Genomic DNA, 27,288 nt, shown 5'->3' with positions numbered 1-27,288 from the left:
TCCCGCTGAGCAGACCCCATGGCGGGCTGAGTCCTGCCCATGCCCTGGTGGCCTGGAAGCCTGCATGGGCGCCGTGCAAAGACCAGCGTTTTCCAGAGGAGCTTTTGGGCTCATCACTGGCCTGGGGAGGGCTTGACACGGGGTTCCCACAGCTTGCTCCACACCACCTTCACACCCACACCCAGCAGGTCCCCGTGGGGCCGGTGTAGGCCGTGGCTGCCCGCGCTGCGCTGTTGCTCTGTCCCAGCTGGCTGGCTCCGGGTGTGGAGCACTCTGGGCCGGGGCCTCTGGGGCGCGCACAGTGGGGTGACAGGCAGCCTGGCTGCAGAAACGTTGCACCCGTGCCTGAGGTGGGAGGATGTGATGACGCGGCCCACGCAGCGGGAACCCAGGCCTTTAAAAAGCCCAGGAAACAGCCTCAGCGCAAGCGGTGGCTCCACTGGAGGAAAACACACCCCGGTCTCACATTAAAGAAGCCAAACTGTCGGCTTCAAAGAGAAAAGGCAACATCCTGTCACAGGCCATGCTCTGGCAAAAACGTAAGTGGTTTGGCTGTGGCTGTCAGACCCAAGCCAGCGCCAGCAGGGCCGGGCGATCACCGCTTGGCCTGGAATTGGGGAGTTGGTGGTGGAGGAGATGGGGTCACGGGGGAGAGGGGAGGGGGTCTAGGTTCCAAGCCCGGGAGTGGGGAGTGGGGAGGTGGGCGGGATGGAGCCTGGTGGAGAAACTAGCCTGTCAGAGGTGATGCTGATTTTCCAGGCTGGAGGGGAACGAACTAGTGTTCCAAGGTGGGACGGCTCAGGGTACCTCCGCTTCTGTGCATGAATCACTGTGGTGAAGAAAGGGCAATTTATGATTCACACAACAAAAGCCAGATGTGGGATGGGTTTGGTGTTTGGAGGGAAAAGCCATGCAGTTCTTTACAGGAGGGGCTTTATTTCCATAAGTAGTGGCTGTTCAGCCTGCTGTTGAATTCCCTGGGCCTGTTTCTAGCTGAGTGACTTAGCTTTCTGCCAGGGTGTGACTTGTTCCTGTGGATACCCTGGGAGGAGTGGAGACCTGGCTTGGTGAAGCGTGTCCTCACTCGCTCCACTGTCTTGCCTTTCGTCATTCTTTTTCCCCCTCTGTGACAAGGCTTGTCTATCCCACTGCAAAGGGAGCAGTGGGTTTATCTTTGGCCTTGATTTTTATCCCTGGAGTTGGACGGAACAACTGTGAACTTTATTTTTCTTTATGTGGACCAAACAGTGACTTACCTTACTAATAATTGAAATAATACAGATTATTTACAACATTCTTTTCATGAGGTAAACGAAGTCAACTCATCAGCTCTGAGAGTTAAACCTTATTGGGGCTTAGTTCTATACTTCCTCAAGCAAGAAGAATGACAAAAAATTGCTCTTTCTCTTAAAGATTCTTAGTTCCTTAAAATGGCTTTTAATTAACTTAAGTACGCCGTGCCTCAAGCAAACTTAATATAAGAGAATCTAGATTTACAGAAAAAGATAAATTAGGGAGTATGTTTATTTTATGGAAAGATACTCAATTGGATCCATTAAAGTTCTGAAAATATAACTTCATTGATTAAAATGTTACACTGTCACCTTATCACCAATTTACTCTCTTTGCTTTATATCTTATGTAAATTTCTCTGGAATTAAGCTGATTAACAAGTAACACAGAAGAGTGATTTCAAAATTTCTCAGATTGTGAAGACCCACCATTGTTTGGTATCAGTAAGATCCATTTTTTAAAAAATAAAGGGAAATGAACTTTAATTTGGGTTTGAGAGTTATGGACTCCTTCCCAGATAACTAGGAATATTCAAGAATGGTTGGCATGCAACTCTTACCAACAGGCGATGGGGCAGCGGCAGCCTATCTTTCATGGGACCATGGCAGCTGACCCTGTTGTGAATGCTCTGTGGATGGGAGCAGGTGGGCATTCATTTCTGTACTGGGGGCTCCTAAGCATCTGTGTGTCTTTACACTTAGGGCTGCATCATTTGATTTTTGTGTGAGCCCCTGGAGGGAGTTTTGCCTCAGCTCCTGCCTTCTATGAGCAAGTCACTTTCCTTTTCCTCAATCCTTAGATTTTTCGTATGTGAAGTGGGGGTAAAAATCATACCCACTCTGAGGACCTACCCTTAGTAAGTGAGGTGCCACTGAAGTCATGTTCATTGCTCTGTCTGCATCAGCCTCTCAGCCTCTGAGATATGAGTTGCTTCCCTGCATTCACAATCTGCCATATTCTCCCCTCTTGGTTCCGTACTACATTTTTTCGTTTCTAATTCCTTCTAAGAGATGAACAGACTTTTTCTTTGTGTGTGTGTGTGTGTGTGTTTTTTTTTTTTTGAGACAGAGTCTTGCTCTGTTGCCCAGGTTGGAGTGCAGTGGTGCGATCTCAGCTCACTGCAACCTCTGCCTCCTGGGTTCAAGTGATTCTGTCCCCTCAGCCTCCCTAGTAACTGGGACTACAGGTGCCTGCCACCACACCCAGGCAATTTTTTTGTATTTTTAGTAGAGATGGTGTTTTAGTATGTTGTCCAGGCTGGACTCAAGTGATCCACTCGCTTCGGTGAGTGCTGGGATAACAGGTGTGAGTCACCGTGCCTATCCCCCAATTTTTTTAAAGGGGATGCTGGAGGGCATGCTTCCTGCTCACACTCTGGAGACCAGTCAGATACAGCAAAACTCCATTGTAAGGGAGACCACATTGTAAGCTCATCAATGGAATAACTGGGGTGAATGTTTCCCCATGTTCAGATGAACACGAATCAAAATTATCTTGAATTGTCTTTTAAGCCTTAAAGGAAGAGTAGGAGAGACCCTGGGCTCTGGACCCATCCCCTTAGCCCGAACCCAAGTATGTGGTATAGAGGGCACCTGGGTGACTAAACCCTGTGGGAAAATCAGTAAAAACAGGGCAGCATGTCAGCCCACTTAGAATCACCCGGTGGAAGGGCAGGGTTTGAAATCAGACACCAAGAGTGCTGAAAGGGCACTTTCTTTTTTCAGAAAACACCCTCGAGGCATGAGCTGAAATGACTGTACTATGGGGTTCTGGAAAGGGTTAAGAAAACATTCACTTTGTGAATGTTACCTCCTCCCTACCTAGCCCATGACCCTAGTTTGTGGACTAAATGTGAACCCTGGCTTTTGGTTAAGATTAGAGCATAACGTGACAAAGCCCAGAACTGCTGGCACAGAGAAGTAGAAATCTTCAAGCCCCAACCAATGGGTGTGAGATTTGCTTGATGGGCCAACTGGATGAAGAAGTCACTCCATCTGTAGATTCTCTCCCTGGGTTCTGGACTTGGACCTGCTGGTGAGGTGTAGATGTGAAGCATTACTATCCCTCCCCAGCTAGTAGTGGAAATAGCAGGAACCTTGGAGGGAGACCGGTCTGGGTTTGAAAGTTGACTGTGCAACTTAGTTCTTTTTTGTGAGAAGGAAATTTCCATTCATTTCCTCATCTGGGAAGCGGGAATTCTAATTCTGCCTCCCAAGGTTTTTGTGAGAATTAAAGTAGAGAATGTAGGTAAAATGATAGCAAGTTTCCTGCTAAGTAGTGATAGTGGTGAGTTAGTACCTTCCGTCCTGGAAACCTCCTGTGGGCCCATCTTGAGTGATCAGTGTTATGTTAAATTCGTATAACCTTTTCCACACTTTGATTAGAATAGTTAAAAAGCCACAGTCTATGGGCGCCTGTAGTTCCAGCTACTCGGGAGGCTGAGGCAGGAGAATGACTTGAACCCGGGAGGCGGAGCTTGCAGTGAGCCGAGATGGCGCCACTGCACTCCAGCCTGGGAGACGGAGTGAGACTCCGTCTCCAAAAAAAAATAAAAAATAAAAATAAAAATAAAAAAGCCACAGTCTAAATATTCTTGGGTGATAGGATATTGCAAAGTTTTCCAAGGATCTAAAATAGGGGTCTGCAAACTATGGCCTCTGTGCCAAATCAGGCCTATCACCCCATTTGTAAATAAAGTTTTACTGGAACACAGCTATGTTTATCATTTGAATATTGTCTAGGGCTGCTTTTGCTACACGGCAGAGTTGTGTAGTTGTGATAGAGACTGTGCAGCATACAAAGCCTAAAATATTTACTCTCTGGCTTATTATAGAAAAACATTGCCAGCCTCTGGTCTCAGATGATTTGCTTGGTTCTTCAGGCATTCATTTCCTTAAGATACTCAGTATCCTGGAGTTGTACAATGCCAACACCAATGGAAATAAAACTTGCAGCCAATTCATTAAATAATTTGGACAATGCCCCAAATTGATTTAATTGAATTTCTTCCTTAAAAGTGATAGGACTGTGTATAATAAACTGAACTCCATTTGTTAGAAAGTGAACAAATTCAACAGTTGCTTTTTATTGTTGTTGTTTGTATTAGGGAATAATCTACATGCTAATCAAAGGCAGGCTTGACTGATTTTCTTTGGACTGGCTCATTGTCTTGGTGTCCTGTAGACTTGACCTTGAAACAGGAAATAAATCGTATCCAATTATTATGTCATGGATATGCCTTTGCTTTCAGACAACTTGAACAGAGCAGAGATTTAGGAAACAGAAAAATTAAGGCCTTAAAATTCTCATCAACATAGAACTCTGCTCTCCAGATTTACTCTAGGGTTCCACTAAAGAGCCAGCATTTTTTGGGAGGCAGTTAAAGATAAGTAAAATGTGTATTATACATACAATTTTTGGAAGCCTATCTCCCACATAAATTTAAGCACAAGATATAATGGGAAGGAATTTAGGTTTCTGGACAACCTCTAATATTTCTATTATATGTTACAACCTTTGCTTATTTAATAAGCCTAGTGAGCACCTTTACTTCTTACCAAGTTGATTCCATTGATTCAGCAGTTCTTTTTTTGAGATGGAGTCTTGCTCTGTCGCCCAGGCTGGAGTGCAGTGGTGCAATATCAGCTCACTGCAACCTCTGCCTCCGAATTCAAGCGATTCTCCTGCCTCAGCCTCCTGTGTAGCTGAGATTACAGGCACATGCCACAATGCCTGGCTAATTTTGCATTTTTATTGGAGATGGGGTTTCACCATGTTGGCCAGGCTGGTCTCGAACTCCTGACCTCGAATGATCCACCTGTCTTGGCCTCCCAAAGTGCTGGGATTACAGGCGTGAACCACCACACCTGGCCAATTAATCAGTTCTTGCTGTTAAGGGCAAGTAGAATCCAAAAGAGAGACACGAATTCACATGCACCTTCTGGAGGTGAAATAAAGGACAAACGTCAACAAAACACGCAGATTTAATTGGTAAAAGAGCAGATGATGCTCTTGATGGATATTTTACTTACTGCCCCTTACATTTATTTACTAAAGAAAATGCCAGATTTGTCCTCAAAGTTACTGACTCAGAAGTTTTGAAAGCTCTCTTCCAATTCACACTTGAGATTCCGTTCTTTCATGAGGAACCAAAAAAAAAAAAAAAAAAAAAAAAAAATCAAGTTTGCCTACACTTGTTCATTAAATGTGTGGACATTTAATTCATAAAGAAGTCTTGTAAATGTTTGCTTTTAACTTTCCCATTACAAAGTAAGTGTTTTTTCCCCCTTTGACATCTTTCTAAAGTAGTTTATTTTCCCTCTTAATGAAGATGTTCACCAATTTCTTATTCTGAGCCAACCAAACCAAAGTTGGCTAACTGATTATGAACATTAACATAATTCTCACCTTTACGAAATGCTTAGTAACACTCTAGTTTTCTCGTTTTTGTAGAACTGCTTGACAAAAGTGAGCCTACCTGGGATGGGGAGGCCTTCTCTGAAACACTCTTGTCCTGCTTGTGTGATGCTGGGGACAAAGCACTGTCCTTGAAGGCAGGAGCCAGGGTTCTACTTTCCATTCTAAAGATAATTAGGTGGGAGACCTTAAGCAAGCCACCTAACCACTTGGGGTCTCAGATCTTCTAGTGTTGGAATGGACTTGCCTTTTCCTGGCTAATTTTCCTAGAGATTGAACTTGATTGAGGTTCTTTTCCAGCTCTAATTGCTGAGTTTTCCTGAGTGTTTATATAAAAAATAAATACACATTTTAAATCAGAAGTCCTTAATTTGATAGATGGGATTCTTATGTCTGCTTAGGTAGCGTTTTTCCACCTTGGCCACACACTGGAATTCTCTGAGGAGATTTAAGAAACACAGATGCCTGGATCTCAACCTAGAGCTTCTGATTAAATTGTCCTGGGCATCGGAGGGGAGCTGCAAATGCCTCCCAGGGGGGAAGGCTGAGAACTGCTGACCTGGAGGTTGAAATGGATGGCTTCTAATAAACCTTTGGGCATTACTAAGAGCAGAAGAATGCTCAATACGTTTATCAGTGATAAACAAACATCTTTGGGGGATGGAGAACTTATTTGGTGCTATGCAGTATACAAAATGTTCTGTTAGATCAGTCTGGATTACATTTGATTGCTGGTGAAGAGACCTGAAATAACATAGATTTAAGTAAGACAGTGGTGTCCTTTCTCTCACATAAAAGAAGTCCACAGTACGGTGTTCAGGATCGTATGGAGTCTCACGGTGCCAACATCATCCCACACTCCTTCTGTCTTTCTAATCTGCTGTCCCTGGCATGTGGCTCTTGTCCTCAAGGTTTTTTTCACAGTTGCCATTGTAACTCCAGCCATCACATCTGTGATCATCACATCTTCGGACAAGAAAGAAGAAGAAAAGGGAACAGCAAAAGATCATGCCTCCCAATCGCTGCCCCTTCTCCCTGCCCAACACGCAACTTCTGCTGCCATCTGATGCCATTTCTACCCACAAGGGAGAACAGCATAATTGGTTAACTGGGCACCTTGCCACCCTCCATAATGCAGGAGTTGTTAGAAAGGAAGGGAAGGCGGATGTTGAGTGTAACAACTGCCAGTCTTCACTATGCGTTGAGTGCATTATCTCATTTAATCCTCATGAAAACTCCATGAAGCAGATTGTATTGTAAGATCCATGTTATAGATGAGGAAACTGAATCATGAAGATTAAGTTAATAACTCTCCCACAAAGCAAAATTCATCTGAACAGACCTCAAGTGTTGGCCTGCTAAGCTGTCCTGTTTGCCTGCCACAGTGCCTGTCTCTCTCACAGTGCTTAGGAGGTACTCCTGGTAAAAGCACAGGCCTTCCATGTCAGATAAGGGACCAATGGCAAAATGAGGCCTGCAGACGGTAGTTCATACCGTGAGAACTCATTTTGATTGTTTAACATTTACTTCAGCTTACTTGTTGAAGAAAATAAGGCTCTGCTTGCTGCTGTGCCTCCTCTGGGGGACTCTTTGAAGACATTTTAGCTACAATAAAAGGTTCAGAGAAGGACCTAGAGTTTGCCCCCAAATAACCCAGCCCTACTGTTTTCTGGGCAGTTTTAGTAGAGAGCCCGATGTGGCAGGCAACCTTTGCTGGGAGCCAAGGCTTCTGCCTCCTTGGCATTTCCTTCACTCTGAACTTTCTAGACTTTGGAAAAGTCAGACTGCTCCTTCATATCTGCGTGTCTGTGTGTGTGTGTGTATGTTTAGGTGGGGTATGGAGAGTAAGACGTCGAGAGTAGGGTTTAACTTTGAGTTAGAGAGTGACACTTCTGTTCTTTCTTTGCCTTTAGTAGTTACAGTTTAGCTTCTGGGGCAGGTGGATCTGAGGTTGAGTCCTAGGTTTATGCCTTTCTGGTTGTGTGACGCTTTCCTCCTTCTGCCACCATTTCTTTATAATGATGCACGAGGGGTGTGACTCTTACTTTACGGGATTATGATAGGGGTTTTCTGCTGTGCTTGGCATTAAGTAAACACTCAATAAATATTAGTTGCTGTTATTATTTTCCCATTCTGTCACAATCTACCTCTGAAGACAAAGGTTATGCCGGCTAATTTTAGATTACAATTTGTATGTCTTCTGAGTTCTGCATTTCTTGTGAAATGGCAGGCCACATATCTCCAGTCTTACAACTTGTAGTGGGTTAGTGATCAGGGTTACTTCTGATGATTAATCTGACCATTCTGTGATCAAACTTGGAACTTGGGTCACAATTTTCCTACCGACCTTGTAAGGTAGGGTGGCGGCAAGGCTTGTACTGACTGGCAAACTTGTGTTTGTTTTTTTTAATTCACAAGATTGGACTGAGTGTTTGTAATCCAGTTGTGAGCAGAATGACACTTGAAATATGCAAGAAATAGATACCGAAAACTGAAACAACAATGTGTGGCCTCCTTTTCTTAGTAACAGTTTCATTAGTACCACTTTCTGGGAAGAGCTGGTCACCAAAAACTTATAAACCAGAATCATTCTCAGACCAGGTGCTGGGACAAAAAAGGATTTGACCAGTCTTAAATTAAATTACTTTTTAATCCACTAAAAAGAGCCATATGTTTCACTGGAAGAGAGCAAGCATACAGGACATTCTTAAAACTTTCCAGGACTAGGAAATGCTGAGGTGACAGAAAGGAAAGGAAAGAAGAGAGGCAAGAGAGTTGACAATAGGAGCAAGTCTTAATGTTAGATGAAAGGCACACCAATTCAGGAAGGAAAGGAATAGAAGGAAAATCAACCATCTCTTCATCATCCCATGCAGGTATGCATCCCTCTAGGCATCCATCCAATAATGGAATTATTTCCAGCTAGAGAAACCAACCAATGAAATAAATGATCTTCAGCAGAATGTGGGGACGATGGAATCAGGGAAGATGTCATGGAACATATAGAATGGGTTTGGATCCTGAAGAATAGATGGTAATCAGACTTCTGGCTTAGATCCTGGGGTGTGCAGATGTATCTTAGGACATAAAATATTAGCACTGGGAAGAAAATCCAAAGATATCTAGGCTGATATCTATAACATTTTTGTTACAAACTCCCTTATTCAAATCTAGTGTAGAACTTCAGTATAAGAATAAAAATGGTGCAGTTTTGGGGGAATATCTGGAGCTCTGATTGCTCATGTTCCCTCACATTTCCCTGCCATTCTCACTCTGTTGGCACCTGCACGCACCACAACTATATTCCAGGGTTCTTCACATCACAGCTGGATCCCCCTGACCTGGCCAATCTACCCCTCTTTTTAGCAAGATCCCTGCTAGCTGGTTACAGAGAGTGGCAGTGAGTGGCTGTGAAACATGTTGCATTGGTCTTCATCAAACTTTGAAGCTGTGAAAACTATGTGTTCAGTCTTTGTGGGTCTCTTGTGAATAAGGAGGGGGTAAATTCCTAAAAAACTGACCAAGTGACTTCTTTCTCAGGCTTGAGACTAACAACCACTCCCCTTCTCCTATGTCCATCATAAAGGAATCCCTTGCATTATGAGAGCCATTGGCTAGTAAAGCTGAACATTATCCAGAAAGCTCCTCTTGACCAGCCGTGTTGTCTCTCATGAATCCATTGTTAGGGCTACTCTCACTCACATAGGCTGCACCCCAAGCCACCATAAACCTTGGAGCTTGGGCAGTTGGGTCTGACTCCAAATACAAAACTAATGCTGGGGTCTGAAGAGTCCATCCTCCAAGGAATTGGTCCTTACGTGATGGTCTCAGGAAAAGTTAATTTTTTTCAATAAAGCTCTCTTTGGTCTGGAAAAGCCAAAATTAGATATTGTTTGAATCAAGGAACAAAAAATCGGATATCCATCTGCCTCCTCCAGCTGCCTAACCACAGGTTATTCCCATCCTAGCTTGGTGGGCAATTCTAGATTCAAGCCTTGATCTAATAAGGAAAGAGCCAGCCCTTTCCTTTGCTCCATCCCTCACTGGGGTGCTGCCTTGTTATAGAATTGGGGTGGCCACTGGGGTAGGTAGACTCTTCTCATTCACCTTCTGATCTGGGACGGTAGGTCTGGAGCTCTGTTTAGGCCCTTTCTCTCTCCTTCTGATGCCCCACTCTCAGCAGAGCTGAGGCAATGCCAAATATGTAATCCAGGAATCTGCTTTGCTCTACAAGGTGATTAAACTCCCATCTATGGGCACTGAAGAGCCCTCCCTTGCCCATTGCCACATTTCTATTCCATATGCGATATGTGCTCCTAGGTTTCTAGCCCCCTTGAAGGAGTATCTACAACACAGCCTCAGCCACAGCTGTGTCCCTGGCCTTTAGGCGATATGTATAGGTTCCTTATAGGGCTACATCTGAGGTCAGGACAAGGGAATGCCATCATACTCTGCAGCCTACTCACTGCCATTCACAAACATCCAAGGTTTTCATTTCTAGTCATCCTTTAAAAACTCAAATCTGCTGCAAACCTAATCTTCTGGTGACTGCTGAAGAAAGAAGTCTTCTGCTCAGCTCATGGTATTTTTTATACAAGGCCATTTCCAGGGTTTGGCATCTCCTGTCTAGGATTGCTGTATGAAAGCGAGGTCTTTGACCAGCCCCTCTGCAGCATCATTGGCCTCCCTGTCTCCTAAGTGGGGGTATCTTGCTGCCTGGGGATTCCAGGTACCTGAGAGATGAATTCCAGGAGCATAGTGAAGGCAGGTAGAGACACGCCTTGCAGGCAGCAGAAGGCCCTGGGTATGCTGAAGACAGAGACATTCAGTATCAGGATGTAGCTGAATGGGGGCAAGTTAGGTCACTGTGCCAAGGCTACTTCTCCGATGACAAATGGGCCATGGATTGTTGGCTGAGATCAAAGGAGAAAAGGCTGTTTGTTGGGAGCACATTATGCACCAGGTGTTTCATTGTGTTAATCTCCTACAGTTCTCATGATAACCCTTTGAGACGGATATTATTACTTTCATTTTGCAGATGGGGAAACCGAGGCACACACTGGTTAAGTGATTTGCCAAGAGTCACACAGGTGATAAACAACATAGCAGACTTTCTAAACAAACTATAGAAATGATCCCTGAAAGTATAGTCTTCATAGCAGACTTTCTAAACTAGGTCTAGTCCCAAACTATAGCACACTGCTTCTCAATGACAAGGATTTTAGTGTTGCACTGCGTCCTTCTTCTCCTCCCGGTTGAAGAGTGCCCTCAATTAGATGGAGGCAGGTTATGACTTCATCAAGGGTAGCTCTAGCCTGGCACAAAAAGCCTCTGCAAAGTTGAATCTTAGCAAGTCACGCTCGAGACTCGGCATGGAAGCTCTGAAACCTGCTGATTTCCATTTTAGAATCTGAGTTCCCTGGACTCCTCTTCTCTTGATGGGCCAATCAGCCAAGATAGGATAGGACCAGCTAGTGACACACCCTTAGGATTCACTCAGGACCTGTCACTTAGAGTGTCTGGGACAAGGGTCTGCTCATGGTGTGGCCTGAGCCTCTGGCCCCAGACCAGCCCCTCTGCATTGGAGACAGAACAGTCATATCTCTTGCACTCTCCTCTATACAGTCTCTACAGACTTGGGGCCCCAATTTGCTGCTTGTTCAAGCCTTACTAAACCAGGTGTAGGTGGAAACTATCCAAACAAGACAGAACCACTTCAGGTCTGAGGCAGATGCAACTCTGTCACAGTTTGTAATTCTAAATTTATTTGTGCAATTATTTGATTAAAGTCTGTGTACCCCACTAGGCTAGATTGTAAGCTCCAAGAGGGCAAGAACCTCATCTGTTCTGCTCAGCAAGTACTTGCTCAGTGAATGCTCTGCCAGGGGTCTCTTGGTCTTGTCCCCTACCCTGGGACACAGTGTATCTGCGATGGGAACCCTTTCTGCTCTGGTGACCCCAGTTTCTGTAAAAGGCAGGCAGATGCAGCTGCTTTCTCAGGTGGACCTGTCCGCTGTCATTTCAGTCGAAAAATACCAAAAATAAAACCTTGCGGGGAATTGTTTGGGTCTCTCAGTTCTCGTCACTCCTCATGTGAGAAGGCTGCTGACAAGGTTCTCATGGACTGATCTTTCCTCTCTTGGCTGGGCAACAGCATTTCTTGGGGAAATTGGCAATTGAGGGAGACTGGATCAGGGTAGTCCAAGTCCAGACTTTAACTGGAGCAAGGAGGGTTAGGACGGGGCCAGGAATCATTTGATGATTGACCTGCAGTGTCACTCAGAGAAATAAACGGGACTTGCCCGGGCAGGGACGAGGCAGGCAGTGAGGCGGAAGTGGACTGCACTTGGAATCACAGGTCCTGGGCTTGGTTGAGGACACTGTTATTTATAAGTGTAGTCCTCGGGCAAGTCACTGAACATCTCTGAGCATCTCTTTCCTTCTCGGTAAAGAAAGGGAGGGGAAGAGGAATACGTTGTAGTGAGGCCCCATCTGCAATCATTAGCATCAAAATCTCTATGGAACATCATGCAAATAGGAGTGTGGTGATTTCAGAGTTCCGGAGAGTTAAGAATGTGACCAGGAAACACATGGACCTTTGCCACCCATTCATTCAACAGACCTGAGTCCCTGGGAACAGAGAATGGGTACAAACAGCCTTTTGCGCTTGACCTGATCTGCAGGAGGCTCAGAGGAAGGGAGATGTGGTGTGGAAGGTACGGAGAGTGCCGGGGAAAGGATCTCTGGGAGTAGTGCCTGTGAGGGAAGGGTTAGAGGGCTGCTGCCACGTGGAAACCTCTTGCACTTGAGGCCTTTGGCTGCCCCCACCTGCGGTTGTGGGGTGGGACACCCAGAAGTTTAGGGACAATCCAGGTAATCCTGAGGCCTCAGGGTGTAAATGCTCAGGTCTGAGCTTGGTGGAGATGGGTGGTCTCCTGTGGGTCAGCGGGCTCTTGACTTCAGCCTAACACAACCTAGAGGGATCTCTGTGTGACTGCCCTGGGGGTCCATTCCCTGCTGGCTATGATGTCCGTTAAGTAGGAATCACTCCGACCCTAGACCACTTTGGTCTGGGGCTCTGTGGCTCTAAGACTGAACAACCCTCTGCTGTCACCCCCAACATACCTTAAGAGTGTCCCCTGGGTCCCATTGTCAGGGCTGCTCTTTCTAGGTCCTGGTGGCTTGCCTAGGCCTGGGGAAATTCTCAATGACCGTGGCCCCTGGTTCAGCCTGTCCCAGGGGACCTTCCTATGGTTAATGAGTGAGCTCTTTGGGGCTGATGGGAAGGGATAGTCTTTTAGAATGGGGGACACAGGGAGGGCACATGCCACTGTCTGTTCCTTTATCTTCTCCACCCAGACCAGAGAATGTGAGGTCAGCCACCATCTTTGTGATCTGATAAAGGCATCCCAGCCTACCAAGCAAGACATTACAACTTCTTCCCCGGCTGTCCAGCAGCCTTGCAGGCAACATCAAATTGTACTTCAATCATGGTTCCTCTTTCTCTCATGTCTTCCAGTCACCTCTAAAGCCACCATTTCCCCCCTGCTGTCTTTTCCTCCTCTGTCCTGGGTATTATCCAGATTGCAGGATATATGAGTGACGTGTTTGTATTTCCTGGCTGCAGGGTCCTCTCAGCTCAAATGTTAGTGAATGGAAAGCCTGCGTTTACATGCATATGGGATTTCTTTGTTGGCCTACATTAATAAACAACAACAACAAAAGGTAAACCACAATGTAGTGTAAATGAGCGGGAAAGCCTTTCTGTAGTGTGTCAAGTTCAACCTTTGACCAAACCCCAACTTCTTTCTTCCTGTTTGGAAAAATATCAGCCATTGTCCATGAATGGAAAGAACAAATTTGAAAACTGACTCAGACCGTTACCGTAAGAAAAGCATCCACATTAGTGTTTCAGTTAAAGATGTGAATAATCCTTTAGCCAACTGGAGTTAATGTTCTCTAGAAGTCCTTGGACCACAAGCACAAACAAAATTCTTTACATGAAAATGTAAACAACTCTTTTTTTTTTTTTTCTGAGACAGAGTTTCGCTTCTGTTGCCCAGGCTGCAATGGTGCGATCTCGGCTCACTGCAACCTCTGCCTCCTGGGTTCAAGTGATTCTTCTGCCTCAGCCTCCCGAGTAGCTGAGATTACAGGCTCCTGCCACAACACCCAGCTAATTCTTCTATGAAATGTAAAGAATTCTTTATATGAAAGTGACAGGTGCCAGCAACTATTGTGACTTGATTTTCAGTTAGAAGCCAGGGCAAGTTTATTGGCAATAGTCTTGAATTCCTATTGTTCAATTAGTTTTGCTACAAATAAAGAGAAAATTATATTTCTTCTCAGTGGGTCTTTTTTTTTTCTTTTTCTTTTTTTAAAAAGAAAAACAAACAAACACTGAAGATTCAATAGCATAAGATATTTCCGGTGGTTACTTAGAGTGATCAATAGTGTGTCACTATTAACAGTGTGTCACATGTCCTTCTGGGCTAGGAGTTTTTATCTTTCAAAATGGCCTTGTGTGGCTACAAGGTTTACCTGTTTTTTAGGTAAGTTCCTAAAAAATTGACCAAGTGACTTCTTTTTCAGGCTTGATACTAACAACCACTCCCTTTCTCCAATGTCCTTCATAAAGGAATCCCTTGTATCATGAGGGCCACTGGTTAGTAAAGGTGAGAATTTTCCAGAAAGCTCCTCTTGACTGTCCGTGATGTCTCTCATGAATCCATTGTTAGGGCTACTCTCACTCATGTAGGCTGCACCCCAGGCTACCATGAGCCTTGGAACTCGGGCAGTTGGGTCTGACTCCAAATACAAAACTAATGCTGGGGTCTGAAGAGTCCATCCTCCAAGAAAGTGGTCCTTACATGATGGTCTCAGGAAAAGTTATTTTTTTCATAAGGCTCTCTTTGGTCTTGAAAAGCCCAAATTAGAAAATGCTTAAATCAAGGAACAAACAACTGGATATTCAGCTGCCTCCTCCAGCTGCCTAACTACAGATTATTCCCATGTTATTCCTATCCTAGATCAGATGGGCAGTTCCAGATTCAAGCCTTGATCTAACAAGGAAAGATACATTCCTCTCCTCTGCTCCATCCCTCACTGTGGTGCTGCCTTGCCGATTCAAGTTTCAACCAGTCAGTTGTGAATGGAGGGTACTCTCAGTAGGTGAGATGGTGGGACGGAAATGCATGCTTATCCTGCAGCCCACCTCACCATTAGAGCAACTGTCTTAACTGTTGTCCACTCCAGTGCCTGGCCCTGGCAGCTCATGGGATGTCACAAGAGGACAATGGCTGGGAGAAGGGCCCTCTCTCAAGGGTGCCTTGGAGGCTGTTATAGGGAATGACTGGCTTCTGACATGGGCTGTCTTAAAGTTACCCCAGAAGAGAAGTTACCATTGACCAGGCCCTAGGTGTTTGCTTAGCTCAGAGCCATCAGGAGGGACTTACCTCCTTAGATGAGTAGCTCCTGCACTGTGGTGTGAATGTGGTCTGCAAGGTGTCATTAAATAAACAAGTGCTGACAATTTTGCATATTTCCTGGGTGATATTTTATTATACTTTCATCAAGGAACTGGAGAACCATATTTATTTAAATCAGGACACTCCATATGTTCCTAGCTTGGTGCAAAGCAGGCGCAAATGTCCACGTGCAGCCAGGTTGCTGGCTGAGGTGACCAGTTTGCTTGAGTTTTCATGCTCTGCACTCTCCAGCAGAACAGCAGCTGCAGGACTCTTATTTTTGTGATGTAGAGCATGTCTGGGTGTGTGGCAGGGGGAACTGAAATCGTCTCTGCTGACTTTTTATACCTACAGATTTTGTTTCATTGCTCATTTTGGAAAAGGGAAGCCCTTATAGGGGCCAAATTGATGGTTTTTCTGTAAATGATTTTTCCCCCCCTCAAACTCCATTGGCTTGACTTCCAGTGGTATAGAAAGGCAACATGGTGAACTTCTCAGCCCAAAAAAGGAGATTTCCAATCAGGGCCGAGAGGCTCATGCTAAGGTGGAAAGATTTTCCTCCGTGATGGACTCTTGGATACCCACAGGAGACTTAAAAGGCCCTCAGACCACAGGATTAATGGTGAGAAAGCTTCGGGCTTTGAGGTTATACTACCTGGAGCTACAAGTTAATTGGGGGGTTATTAAAATCTCTGGAGAACTCGACTTTGGGAAATTGGGTTTCTATCTTATTATTTCAATCTCCTGGTTTATTTTCTTTGGATGTATTATTATTATTTTAAGAAATTTATTTAAAAAGTTAAAAATATTTCTTTTACGTATTACAATTTAGTTGTTTTAAAGTTAATTCAGGGATCCGGGTGCCCCAAGGTGAGGCAATCGTGATTTTAGACACACTTTTTTCCTCTCCCAAATTTGTATTTGTGGGCTCTGTTCTCATGCTGGTGGCAGTAGGGAGCTCGGTGTTTACTGTGGAATTAAAAATGTTTATTGTTGCTGCACATAGGTTGGTGTGAAAGGTACCAACTACAAGTTTCAACTTGCAAAAACACTTGGCTGTTGGGCTCCTTTCGAATCGTCTTGAGGCTTCAGATTCTGATGTTTCATGAGCACTTTACAAAGTCACTCTGAGAAGCACCCTCCCTCTTACCTGCTCAGTTGGAGTCAGTTACAGGTTTCCTTGGCAGCTGACTGTGGACACATGCCGGGCAGTCAGGAGACCCTTGGGAGCTGTGGGAGTCCTGCAACGGCAATAGGAAGAGGTGGGGACTTAGAGATTGCTCCACATATGGTCTGTTGTGCCAGGGCACACCTGTTGACACTGCGTTCCAAGGAAGTCCAGACATTACAGGGTGATACTCTCTGTCCACAGCACCTCTGCCAAGCGCTCTTTGTTAATTGATTTAGAAACAGTAGGAGGCAGGAAGCCCTCTCTTGACAAGATCCTGGAAGTACCCAGCTGGTCCCCTTCCAGCCAAGTGTGTGGTGTGTCCACTTTCTGGGAGGGACTGGGACCAGCAGGTCTTTGAGCCCTTCCTCAGAAGTGTACATGCAAACGAGAGGGGGCTGAGCCATACACCTGTCTCTGAGATGGTCTGAGCTATGTGCATATGAGATTGAGCCCTTCTTGTCCCTCAGCTGAATTAAGATGGTGACCACAGTGCTCAGACCCCCAAGTAACCCCATTTCCCAAATTTCTTTTGAGTACACAATGCCTCAGACTGTACTTTATGCCTAAGGAATAGCTGGGAACCCAACTGAAGACAAGTGTGAATTGCAGGGTATGACTGAACAGAACTGATGTATGCAACAGCATGGACAGAACTGGAGGACGTTATGTGAAGGGAATAAGCCAGGAACAGAAAGACACAATTCTCATACTCTCACTTGTATGCGGGAACTAAAAGTTCACACAGTTGAACTCATGGAGATAGAGAGTAGAATGATGGCTACCAGAAGCTGGGAAGGGCAGCAGGGGGAGTGGGAGTGGGGATGATTAATGGGTACAAAAATATAGTTAGATAGAATGAATATGACCTAGTATTTGATAGCACAACAGGGTGACTATAGTCAACAATAATTTATGGTACACTTAAAAATAACTGAAAGTGTAATTGGATTGTTTATAACACAAAGAAGTGACAAATGCATGAGGGGACAGATGCTTTATCTACCCGGATGTGATGAGTATGCATTGCATGCCCGTATCCAAATATCTCGTGTACCCCATAAATACATACACTGACTATGTACTCACAAAGTTTAAAACCAAAAATGCTGATGTGGCCATGGGGTGAGCCTGAGAAAGAGTGAGCAGAGTGTGGGAGGGCAGGTGCCCTGTTTGCTGACAAGTCAGATCGTACCTGGGGCCTGTGGTCATCCCTGGGCACCACCCAGCAGTAGGGAAAGTGGCAAATGGAACTTGTGCAAGAGTGACTCACCCAGAAGGAACGTGGGGGGACTAAAACCATGTCATTTAGAAATAGCTGAAGGAATGAGAAGTCCCTTCAGCCCTGGGGGGCACCTGGTATCTCTCCTCAGATGTGGGAAAGGAATATTACTACTAATACTCATGATAACAGGAGTGCACATGTATTAAATGCTCTGTGCCAAACTCTATTCCAAACACTTCACATGCAATTCTTAAATTACCCTACAACATACATACCATTATGATCTTCACTTTATAGATGAGACAACTGTAAATGGATTAAGAATTGTGAGTTTCATTAGAAGGTAGTGGAGGGAAATACGACGCGAGTTACCATAAGTTAGCCTCAGTAGGAGGAAGAGCTGTCTGACATAATATCTCCCCAAAAGGAAGGTGGAAAAGGCTGGAGGGAAGAGAATTAAAACCACATGTATCGAGCATCTACCCTATGCCAGACATGGCCTTTGGAGCTCCCCATGTATTATTTCGGTTAATCCTCACAACCACTGTGTGAGAGAAAAATTATTATTCCCGTTTTACAAATGAGGAAATTGAAGCCTAGAGACATTAAATAAATCTAAGAACTTTCCACCAGTAAGTGACAGCCCAGATTTGAATACAGGTAGGTGTGGCTCTCAAGTCTACTGTCATTGGTGTTCAGAGCAAAGGTGGAGGTGCACTGGTGGCCCCGGACCACAGAACCAGGCTGGTTCCCTGGCTAGACACTCCCATGGCAGCCTGAATTTCACAAGTTGTGACACATTCATCTGCTGGTAACTTTTGTTGCTTGTCTTCCCCATTAGACTGCAAGATCTGCGTGGGCGGGGGCTGCATGGGTCCTGCTCAGCGCTGTACTCCTAGGCACTAGAAATATTTGAAAGAATGAATGAACACCAGTAGAGATCTCTTATTCAGACTGGGGAAGTTAAAATAAGGATAATGAAACTGCTATTGGGATGTTATCGGGAGATGCTTATGTTAAATTAGGAATGAATTATCAATGGTTGTAATCCCAGTATATTTTCAGAATTACCTGAGAGATTTTTTTTTTTTTGAGACAGAGTCTCACCCTGTTGCCAGGCTGGAGTGCAATGGTGCGATCTCGGCTCACTGCAACCTCACCTCCCAGGTTCAAGCGATTCCCCTGCGTCAGCCTCCCAAGTAACTGGGATTACAGGCATCTGCCACCACATCCGGCTAATTTTTTGTATTTCAGTAGAGATGGGCTTTCACCATGTTGGTCAGGATGGTCTTAATCTCCCGACCTTGTGATCCACCCACCTCAGCCTCCCAAGAAAGATTTTTATGCATACAGATTCCTAGGCCCGTATCAGCCCCCTAGAATCAGACTCTCCCGGAGCAGGACCTGTACCTGCACATTGCATCATTTCCCGGTTGATTTGCTACCTGGCCAGCTGAGGGACCTTGGAGGATGGGTCTGAAGTCCACTTGTGATACTGGGATTCCTGACCCCCATCATCTGCCCCTGGGGCTCACTTCCCACTTCCTGTTGCCTCTTCCCACTTCCTGTTGCCCAAGCTTCTCTCTGCCTTCTGGGCTTCAAGGCCAGGCCTCGCTTGTGGCTGGAGCCTGGAGGGAGGTCTGGTGCCGAGTCAGGCATGGGACCTTATCAGCTGGGTATTTACTGAGCAAAGTTCAACCAGGGCAGCGCTGGAGATCCGGGTTTAACAGATACCTAGGCTTCCGGGACTTTGATTCAGAGCCCAGGTCCCTGGGGCCCTTATCGGTGGATAATAATGGGCTCCCTGTGGAAGTCCTGAGGGCTAGTATTTCTTGGCTTACCCAGGCCTGCTCTCTGAGAGCCCAGGGCCCCTAGGCCACAGGCTGTCTAGGTGGACAGCTTGTCGCTTCCCAGCCACGGCTGCTTTTCAATTGCTCTCCCAGGCCAGGAAGGGCCCTATGCACTGGCTCTTACTTGGGTCAATGCTTTGGTCTCCTGGCTTTGATGGCAAGAGGGGAAGGAAACCTTCCCTCAGCAGCAGGTGGACACTCTCTGGCATGGATCACCCTTGGGTAACTGTCCCATGCCGTGGAAGTCACCGAGAACCTGGGAGCCACTTGCCTTCATCCTAAAGGTGTAGGAGAGGTGAAGGGAAGACAAATGGCAGCATGTCTTAAAGAATCACCCAATAGATTAATCAATAAGTATCAACTGAGCTTAAAACGGATGGGCATGCCACTGGGAAGATATGGAGAAATAAGGTACAAGAACTCCCTTGAGACGTTTATAATCTAGTTGTGGGTATAAGACACTTCCATCAAAAAGAATAACTGTTACATAACTGAATTTTTTGAATGTCTATGCTGTGTTTATTTGAGGCATATACTGTTCTACCAATATGCCACATCAGGTGACTTCTCTCCATATTCCTTTGACAAAGAAACTGAAGATTAAGAGGCACAGAGACGTTTAGAACTTGCTCAGGAACACACAGCGAGGTGGTGGCAGGGGCAGGATTTGAGGCCTGTGCCATCTGGCTCAGAGTCCCTGCCCTTCCCACTGTCCCCTACTGCCACCTGATGAATACTAATCAGATCTGGAAATGTTTGAGAGGCTGTAGAATGTGGAAATTCCTCAGGCTGCAGGGGTCAAGCAGGACAGCTGCACTTGGGTTGGGTCAGCAAGAGTCAAGAGGTTGGAAGAAGTGAGAGGGAATTCTGACCATGGAAAACCTCAACCACAGATGAGGAGGTGAGACACGCAGGAACACGTAGAGAACACAGACAGACCTTCTGGTTGGAGTCAGGGTTTGTGTAGTAGAGAGTGTGCAAAGTGGTGAGAAAAATGGGTTCGGATCTCATTCTGAAGGCTGCCCAATTCTAGAATAAGAAGATGGGCCTTCGTTGTCTGGGTGCAGGGGGCCTACAGAAGGTTTGGGAGTAGGAGGAGTGACAATGCTGGAGAAGCATTCTAGGAAGTGTCATGTGATTCTCTGTGTTCAAGCACGACTTAGGGGAGCAGACAGATCCATGAGGAGATGAGCACTTTGGGGTGCGGGCTCATCTGAGAAGGACCATGGGCTCCAGGGACATTGCTTTTCACAGCCACAGCTCCGGAGCAAGCCCCCGCCCCGGCCCGGCCATACCAGGGCGTCCGCGTGAAGGAGCCAGTGAAGGAACTGCTGAGGAGGAAGCGAGGCCACGCCAGCAGCGGGGCAGCGCCTGCACCTACGGCGGTGAGAGTGTGTGTGTGTGTGACAGGGTGTGTGTGTGAGACAGAATGTGTGTGTTAGAGATAGTGTGAGAGTGTATGTGTGTGTGAGGGAGTGTGTGGGTGTGTGAGAGAGTGTGTGAGTGCGTATGTGTGACAGTGTGTGAGAGTGTGTGTGTATGAGTGTGACAGAGTAGTGTGTGTGAGTGTGAGAGAGAATGTGTGTGTGTGTGTCAGAGTGTGTGAGAGTGTATGTGTGTATGAGGGAGTGTGTGAGAGAGTGTGTAGGAGAGTATGTGTGAGAGAGCGTATGTGTGAGCGTGTGTGAGAGTGTGTGTGAGTGTGACAGAGTAGTGTGTGTGAGTGTGAGAGAGAATGTGTGTGTGTGTGCGTGTCAGCGTGTGTGAGAGAGTATGTGTGTATGAGGGAGTGTGTGAGAGTGTAGGAGAGTATGTGTGAGAGAGTGTATGTGTGAATGTGTGTGACAGTGTGTGTGAGAGTGTGTGTGAGAGTGTGTGTGAGTGTGTGTGAGAGAGAGTGTAAGAGTGTGTGCATGTGAGAGTGGTGTTTGTGTGTGTGTGTGTGAGAGTGTGTGCGTGTGTGTGCAGGCAGACGGGTTGGGAGGTGACCAAGGGGATCAGGCAGGAAGGAGTGCAGGTCGCATGGTGGAGGCTGCCAGGCATAGAGCCAGGGTGGAGCAACCGGGATGAGGGATTGGGACTGGCTCAGTTGGCCCACTGAACACAGCTACTGTCAAGGCCTGAGTGAGCGAATGACTCATATACCCTGGTGTGAGTTGGGGGCTCACCCTGAGAAGAGGAAGACACCAGCTCCCTGAGCACACAGACTTCCTGCTAAATGGAAACACAAATCCCTCAAGTGTAGGTGGTGATGGTTGGGATACCGGGTGGGGTGTTTTGTTCTAACCAGAGAGTTTCCTATCTTCTACTCTCCTGCCCCGAGGCCCTCTGGACAAGTTCCCTGCACAGGGCCAGTTGGCAATGGCTAAACACTGACCCTGGTCTCCTCTCCCCTCTAGGTGGTGCTGCCCCATCAGCCCCTGGCGACCTACACCACAGTGGGTAAGAGTGCCCCGTAGCCCTGGTGGCCCCCAGGCCTCTCATCTGGGTGGCATCTGCAGTTCTGAAATGTCCTTCTTCCCACAGGTCCTTCCTGCCTGGACATGGAAGGCTCTGTATCTGCAGTGACGGAGGAGGGTGCTCTGTGTGCCGGCTGGCTCTCCCAGCCCACTCCGGCCACCCTCCAGCCCCTGGCCCCATGGACACCTTACACCGAGTATGTGCCCCATGAAGCCGTCAGCTGTCCCTACTCAGCTGACATGTATGTGCAGCCCGTGTGCCCCAGCTACACGGTGGTGGGGCCCTCCTCAGTGTTGACCTATGCCTCTCCGCCACTCATCACCAATGTCACGGTACGTCACACAAAGGCAGAGCTGCACCCGCCCATGCTGAGTGCACCCTTTTAGAACCAGCGCTGAGTTGCCAACCCTGATCTTCCTTGCTATTGATTCTCAGGATAATCAGGTCATCAAAGCTTGCCTTGTCCTCCACGGAGGCCTGCTCTGATTCTCATTTGCTGAAATATCTTTCACAAAGATGTCTCACAGCCTCTCTTGTCATCCTTTCTGCTCCTCAGGACTGGGGAGGTCTTCTCTGATTCCCTGTTCTAAATCTCCCCAGCTTCCCTGCAAGCAGTGAGTCTTGGTGTTGAGTTGAAGTTTTTAGTGAATGGGGTACCATGTGAGATCTACATGGGGTCTTGTGTTGGAACCAGGCTTTCCTTTCTATTCAGATAACTTAGGGAGTGATCGTTCACTTAATAATGGGACTTAACAGAAGATTTCTAGGCTGAACAACAGGTGATATTTTTGATGGCGTCAGACCCACTTGTGGGGTGATTTTTTAAAGTTCTGTCTCTATTGTCAGATTGCCTGTGTTCAAATCCCTGCCCCTTCACTTATTAGCTATGTGACTCTGGGTTTAGTGACTTAAAACTCTCTGAACCTCAGTGTCTTCATCTGTAAAATGGGAATACCAAGAAAAGGGTCATTGTCAGGATCAAATGAAATAATACATGTGGAGGGCTTAGCAGTGTCTGGCATACAGAAATCACTAATATGTATTAGTTATTATCATCATATCAAAATCTGCTAACATTAACTAAGGGCCTGATGGGAAAGGAAGAGCCTCTTCCCCCGGGAGTGAAGGAAGGAGAGGAAATAGATTTATATTAATGGTGCCTATTTGACTAAAGGAATGGGAATTTTGCAAGTGTTCAAGGGCAAAAAGACCTGTGGTTACAGCTGTATTCAGCTCCAGTCCAGGGAAACCGTGAGAAGTAGAGCTTGGCCTTCAGCAGTCCCAGAGCCCACCTTCGATGGTGGAGCTTGCTTTGGTCCACCTTGTCTCCTCCATTTCCCTCCAGGGTCCAGTGTCATCCTGATGCACCTGCCCCTGCCTCCAAGCACCTTCTATGAAAGGCCTGCAGGAGCCCTTCCATCCCAGGTCCACCTGCTACCCAGCAAACCAATTTTGGAGGCTGGATGATGATAGATAAGAAGGAGTTAATCCAACTCCCTCTCCCAGGCACCTCATTTCCATGTCAGGGAGCCTGGGGAGAGGGTGGTGGGTGGAGGACTCATGGTTTCCAGCCATTTCATTACCAAGGATTCCTTTCATTGTTTATCCCTTTTCATCATTCCCACGTTTTGCTTTGAAAAGTTCTGTATATCAAACAAACGGTATTTATTAAGAATTAATTTATTTGTTTTGCCATTTTGTGAATTAACTCATCAAAGCTGTCTAGAGCTATAAGTCCACACTCCTGATCAGCAGAGATAAGACCTGCTGTGGTGCTGAGTGGATGTAATTCTATTCCCCAGCAAATAAACCTATAGTTGCAATAGATTTGTACAGGTGTATGACTGGGAAATGTAGAATTTCCATCTGGATTTTTGAAAGCTGGGAATAATGAGGCTTTCCCGGATTCTGTCTGGTTTCAGGACACTGGGATAGGGACCACTGGCTTACACCTCAGTCCGGATTTTGGAAGGCTGGAAGGCCTCTGAGACCATTTCCAGCTCTATCATTCTATGCAAAAACACCCTAAAATCTTGCTACTCAAACTCTGGTCCCTGGACTGGCCACATTGGAGTCCCCTGAGATCTGATTAGATGTGCAAAATCCCAGACTTCTTGTGCCAGAAGCTGTATTGTAACAAGATCTGCAGGAGGTTAAGAAAAGCCTTGCCCTAAATGATTCTAACAGTTTGCTGTCAAGACACACTGACAATAGGAGCAATATGTGACAGGAGAGACGGGGATGGTAGGGAGAGATTTTGGCATCTCTCTCATGAATCCATGCAAAGAGCATCCTCTTCTATCTGCTTTCCTCAAGTGTGAAAGGGAAGTTAAGAATCCAGGCCCCGCCTCTGTTGCAGGCCTGACCTGAGGTTTGTGAGGGAAGTCGCCCGTGCAGGTGAGAGGTATGACTCGTAGAGCAGGCAGGAGAAGGACTCTAACCCTTGGAGGGTCATGGTGGGTGCCCGTAAGTGGGACAACGATGGAGATCAGCTCAGAGACAGAGGAGGAGGAGGATGTGGAAGGCACCAGGCAGCAGCAGGAAGCAAGGCCAAGTTTGCTGACAAAGCAGTGAGTGCTTCCCCCAGCTAGGGATGGCCAGGCTTCCCCATGCTGGCCATTACTAGAGGCGACAGAACTGTGTTGGCTCATGGGGACCTCCAAAGCTGTTGTGTGGAGCCTGGACTGTCTTTGTGTCTGGGCAGGGTAGTGGCCACCTTCCAGATACAGCTGCCAGGCTATGGTTTAACATGTATTTTCACAGATTTTAAGGTGCATTTATTTTTCACATTTTAAGATCTCTGAAATAGAAATGAATTTTGTATTCAACGAAACCTGGAAAATCCTCTCTAATTGGCTTAACCCAATGAGTTCATTACTATTTGTATTCTATTTCGTAGATGAGAAAAATGAGCCTTCCAAGCAAGAAGTGGCCTGAGCAAAGACATATAGCTAGGAAGGGTCAGGGTTGGGGCTGCGGTTGAAGTCTGCCTGGCTTCTTCCTTGGGGGTCTGCCTGGCTTCTCCCTTGGGGGAGACTTTGAGCAGGAGGAGGTGGAGTCCCATGAAGTGAGAAACCAGGAAAGGGCAGAGTTGAAGGGGGAGATGGAGACCCCTCTAAGGGCAAGGATGGGTGGGTGGGTCTCCCAGGGCTGCTAACCCTCTGTCCCGTGTTTCCCTGTCACAGACAAGAAGCTCCGCCACGCCCGCAGTGGGGCCTCCGCTGGAGGGCCCAGAGCACCAGGCACCCCTCACCTATTTCCCGTGGCCTCAGCCCCTTTCCACGCTACCCACCTCCACCCTGCAGTACCAGCCTCCGGCCCCAGCCCTACCTGGGCCCCAGTTTGTCCAGCTCCCCATCTCTATCCCAGAGCCAGTCCTTCAGGACATGGAAGATCCCAGGAGAGCCACCAGCTCACTGACCATCGACAAGCTGCTTTTGGAGGAAGAGGATAGCGACGCCTACGCGCTCAACCACACTCTCTCTGTGGAAGGCTTTTAGGGGTGGCTCCCACCTGAGTCCTGTTCCCTGAAACTGGGATTTGAAAATGAGCCTGGAATTGAGCCCCGAATTCAAGCTTGTTTGGAGTAGTTATTTGATAACTACACTTTCTACACACAGCTAGAATTGTAGACTTGTAAACCTTCCTTCCCTTCTTCCTTCCCCTCCCTCCCTCCCTCACTTCCTCCCTCTCTCCTTCCCTTCATCCTTTCCCTCCCTCCCTCACTTCCTTCCTCTCCCTCTCTCCTTCCCTTCTTCCCCTCCCTCCCTCTTTCCTTCCCAACCCCTTCCTTCCTTTTCCTCCTTCCGTCCCTCCCTTCCTTCCTTCCTTCTCCCTTTCCTTCCCTCCCTCCCTTCCTCCCTCCCCCTCCTCTCTCGCTTCTTCTCTCTTCCTTACTTCTTTTTTCGATTCTGTCCCATTTTGGGAGGTAATTATAGGGATTTTAGCAATAACGTTTTATGTCAAATGTTGCCAAGTCTGTGGTCCATGGGCTTTCATTTCTGTCACATTTCATTTCTTGGAAAAGTCTCCCTTTCTCCAGTGTCTGCTGAAACTTCTTAGGGCCACTCACACCCTCTGTCATTTTAAGATGTATGCGGTGGCCAGCAGGAGGATCAGCCCTGACAGCACCTCCTGAGAAAGGCAGCCAAGGGCCTACCCTGATGCCAGAGTCCTTGAGCTGTCAGTTCCCACAGTTGCTCCTTTGTTTGCTCTTCTCAGCATCAGCCAGATTTACAGTTTGGGCAGCAAAATCGCAAGGCCTGGGGCTCAGGGTAGTAAGGGGTGGGGAGTGGGTGGGAGGGAAAAAAGAACATTAGGGTGGGTGGGGACAGGCCAGTGACGAAGAGAGGGACAGAGGAGGGATGGGAACAGGCTGTGTGTCTTAGTTGGAGAGAGGGGTGTGGGAGGAAGCTTGAGTTTGATGCAGGGAGGAGGAAGGCTGAGGAATGACTTGGCTCCAGATTACTTGGTTATTAAGAAGAACAATAAACTGAAGCAAAGCATTGCTTGAAGTCGTGGTTTTGCTGCTCTCCTTGAGGATATGTGCAAGGGAAGTTGGGCTGTTGTAAACAGGGCGAAGGACGTGTTTGACCATTTCTGTCTCACCTCTAGGCCCTCTGCTGGTGCTGTGGAGGCCAAGACCCCATGAAGCCTAAAGGTGATGGGTCCTTGCCTAGGCTTAGTGCTACCATGTGGGTTTCGTTTCTTTTCTTTCTTTCTTTCTTTTTTTTTTGTTTTTTTCTTGAGATGGAGTCTCACTCTATTGTCCAGGCTGGAGTGCAATGGCATGATCTTGGCTCACTGCAACCTCCGTCTCCCAGGTTCAAGTGATTCTCCTGCCTCAGCCTCCTGAATAGCTGGGATTACAGGTGCATGCCACCATGCCTGGCTAATTTTTGTATTTTTAGTAGAGATGGAGTTTCACCATGTTGGCCAGGCTGGTCTCGAACTCCTGACCTTGTGATCTGCCCGCCTTGGTCTCTCAAAGTGCTGGGATTACAGGCATGAGCCACCGCACTCGGCCTTTTACCATGTGGGTTTCTTTAGTGTCTTAAAAGCATCCATAACCCACCATTCTGTGGAGCCAAGGTCCCCTCTACCCAAACACCCTCCCTCCTGCGGACTTCTAGAGCCTCAGCCAGAAGTACCGTTAGGTTTAATTTTAATTTGTTTTGCTGAAGAAACATCAGGTTTGTAGGAGACTGAGTTGTTAGCAGGGATGCTTAGCTCCTGATAGTGAACGTGTACCTTGGGAACTGGCACATTCATCTGCTAATAGCATCGTCGTCACTATTAAGCAGACACTTCAGCTGGTAGAATCCATGTAGAAGTCATGGACTTTTCTGGGAAATGACAGTTTCTTTGACACACTTTCTTTGCCCACTTTAAATAAAAACTCTGGAGAAA

At 46.7% G+C, this 27,288-nt stretch overlaps 1 protein-coding gene across 2 annotated transcripts; it reads left to right on the top strand.

Annotated features, from left to right (window-relative positions):
• Positions 1–27,288, top strand: POU2AF1 (POU class 2 homeobox associating factor 1). Of its 2 annotated transcripts, XM_077964267.1 has the most exons (7): positions 419–539; positions 13,337–13,434; positions 14,739–14,880; positions 20,674–20,804; positions 21,819–21,861; positions 21,946–22,211; positions 25,065–27,288. In XM_077964267.1, the coding sequence occupies exons 2-7, from the start codon at positions 13,363–13,365 to the stop codon at positions 25,377–25,379; spliced, it is 969 nt and encodes a 322-aa protein (XP_077820393.1). In that variant the 5' UTR covers positions 419–539; positions 13,337–13,362; the 3' UTR covers positions 25,380–27,288. The 2 variants fall into 2 exon arrangements, with proteins under 2 accessions (XP_014971127.1, XP_077820393.1); XM_015115641.3 differs by lacking the exons at positions 13,337–13,434; positions 14,739–14,880 and having other exon boundaries at positions 1–539.

This window comes from Macaca mulatta, chromosome 14, assembly GCF_049350105.2.
Source record: "Macaca mulatta isolate MMU2019108-1 chromosome 14, T2T-MMU8v2.0, whole genome shotgun sequence".
In the NCBI taxonomy this organism is placed as follows: domain Eukaryota; kingdom Metazoa; phylum Chordata; class Mammalia; order Primates; family Cercopithecidae; genus Macaca; species Macaca mulatta.
This window is presented reverse-complemented; position numbering and strand designations above follow the sequence as displayed.

Bases quoted from the DNA above. Each gene is read 5' to 3' on its own strand.
- POU2AF1 (XM_077964267.1), top strand. From the start codon at position 13,363: ATGGAAAGCCTGCGTTTACATGCATATGGGATTTCTTTGTTGGCCTAC. The intron at 14,881-20,673 runs GTGAGATGGTGG...TGCTTTTCACAG, and splicing joins ATGGAGGGTACTCTCAGTAG to CCACAGCTCCGGAGCAAGCC. The intron at 20,805-21,818 runs GTGAGAGTGTGT...TCTCCCCTCTAG, and splicing joins CAGCGCCTGCACCTACGGCG to GTGGTGCTGCCCCATCAGCC.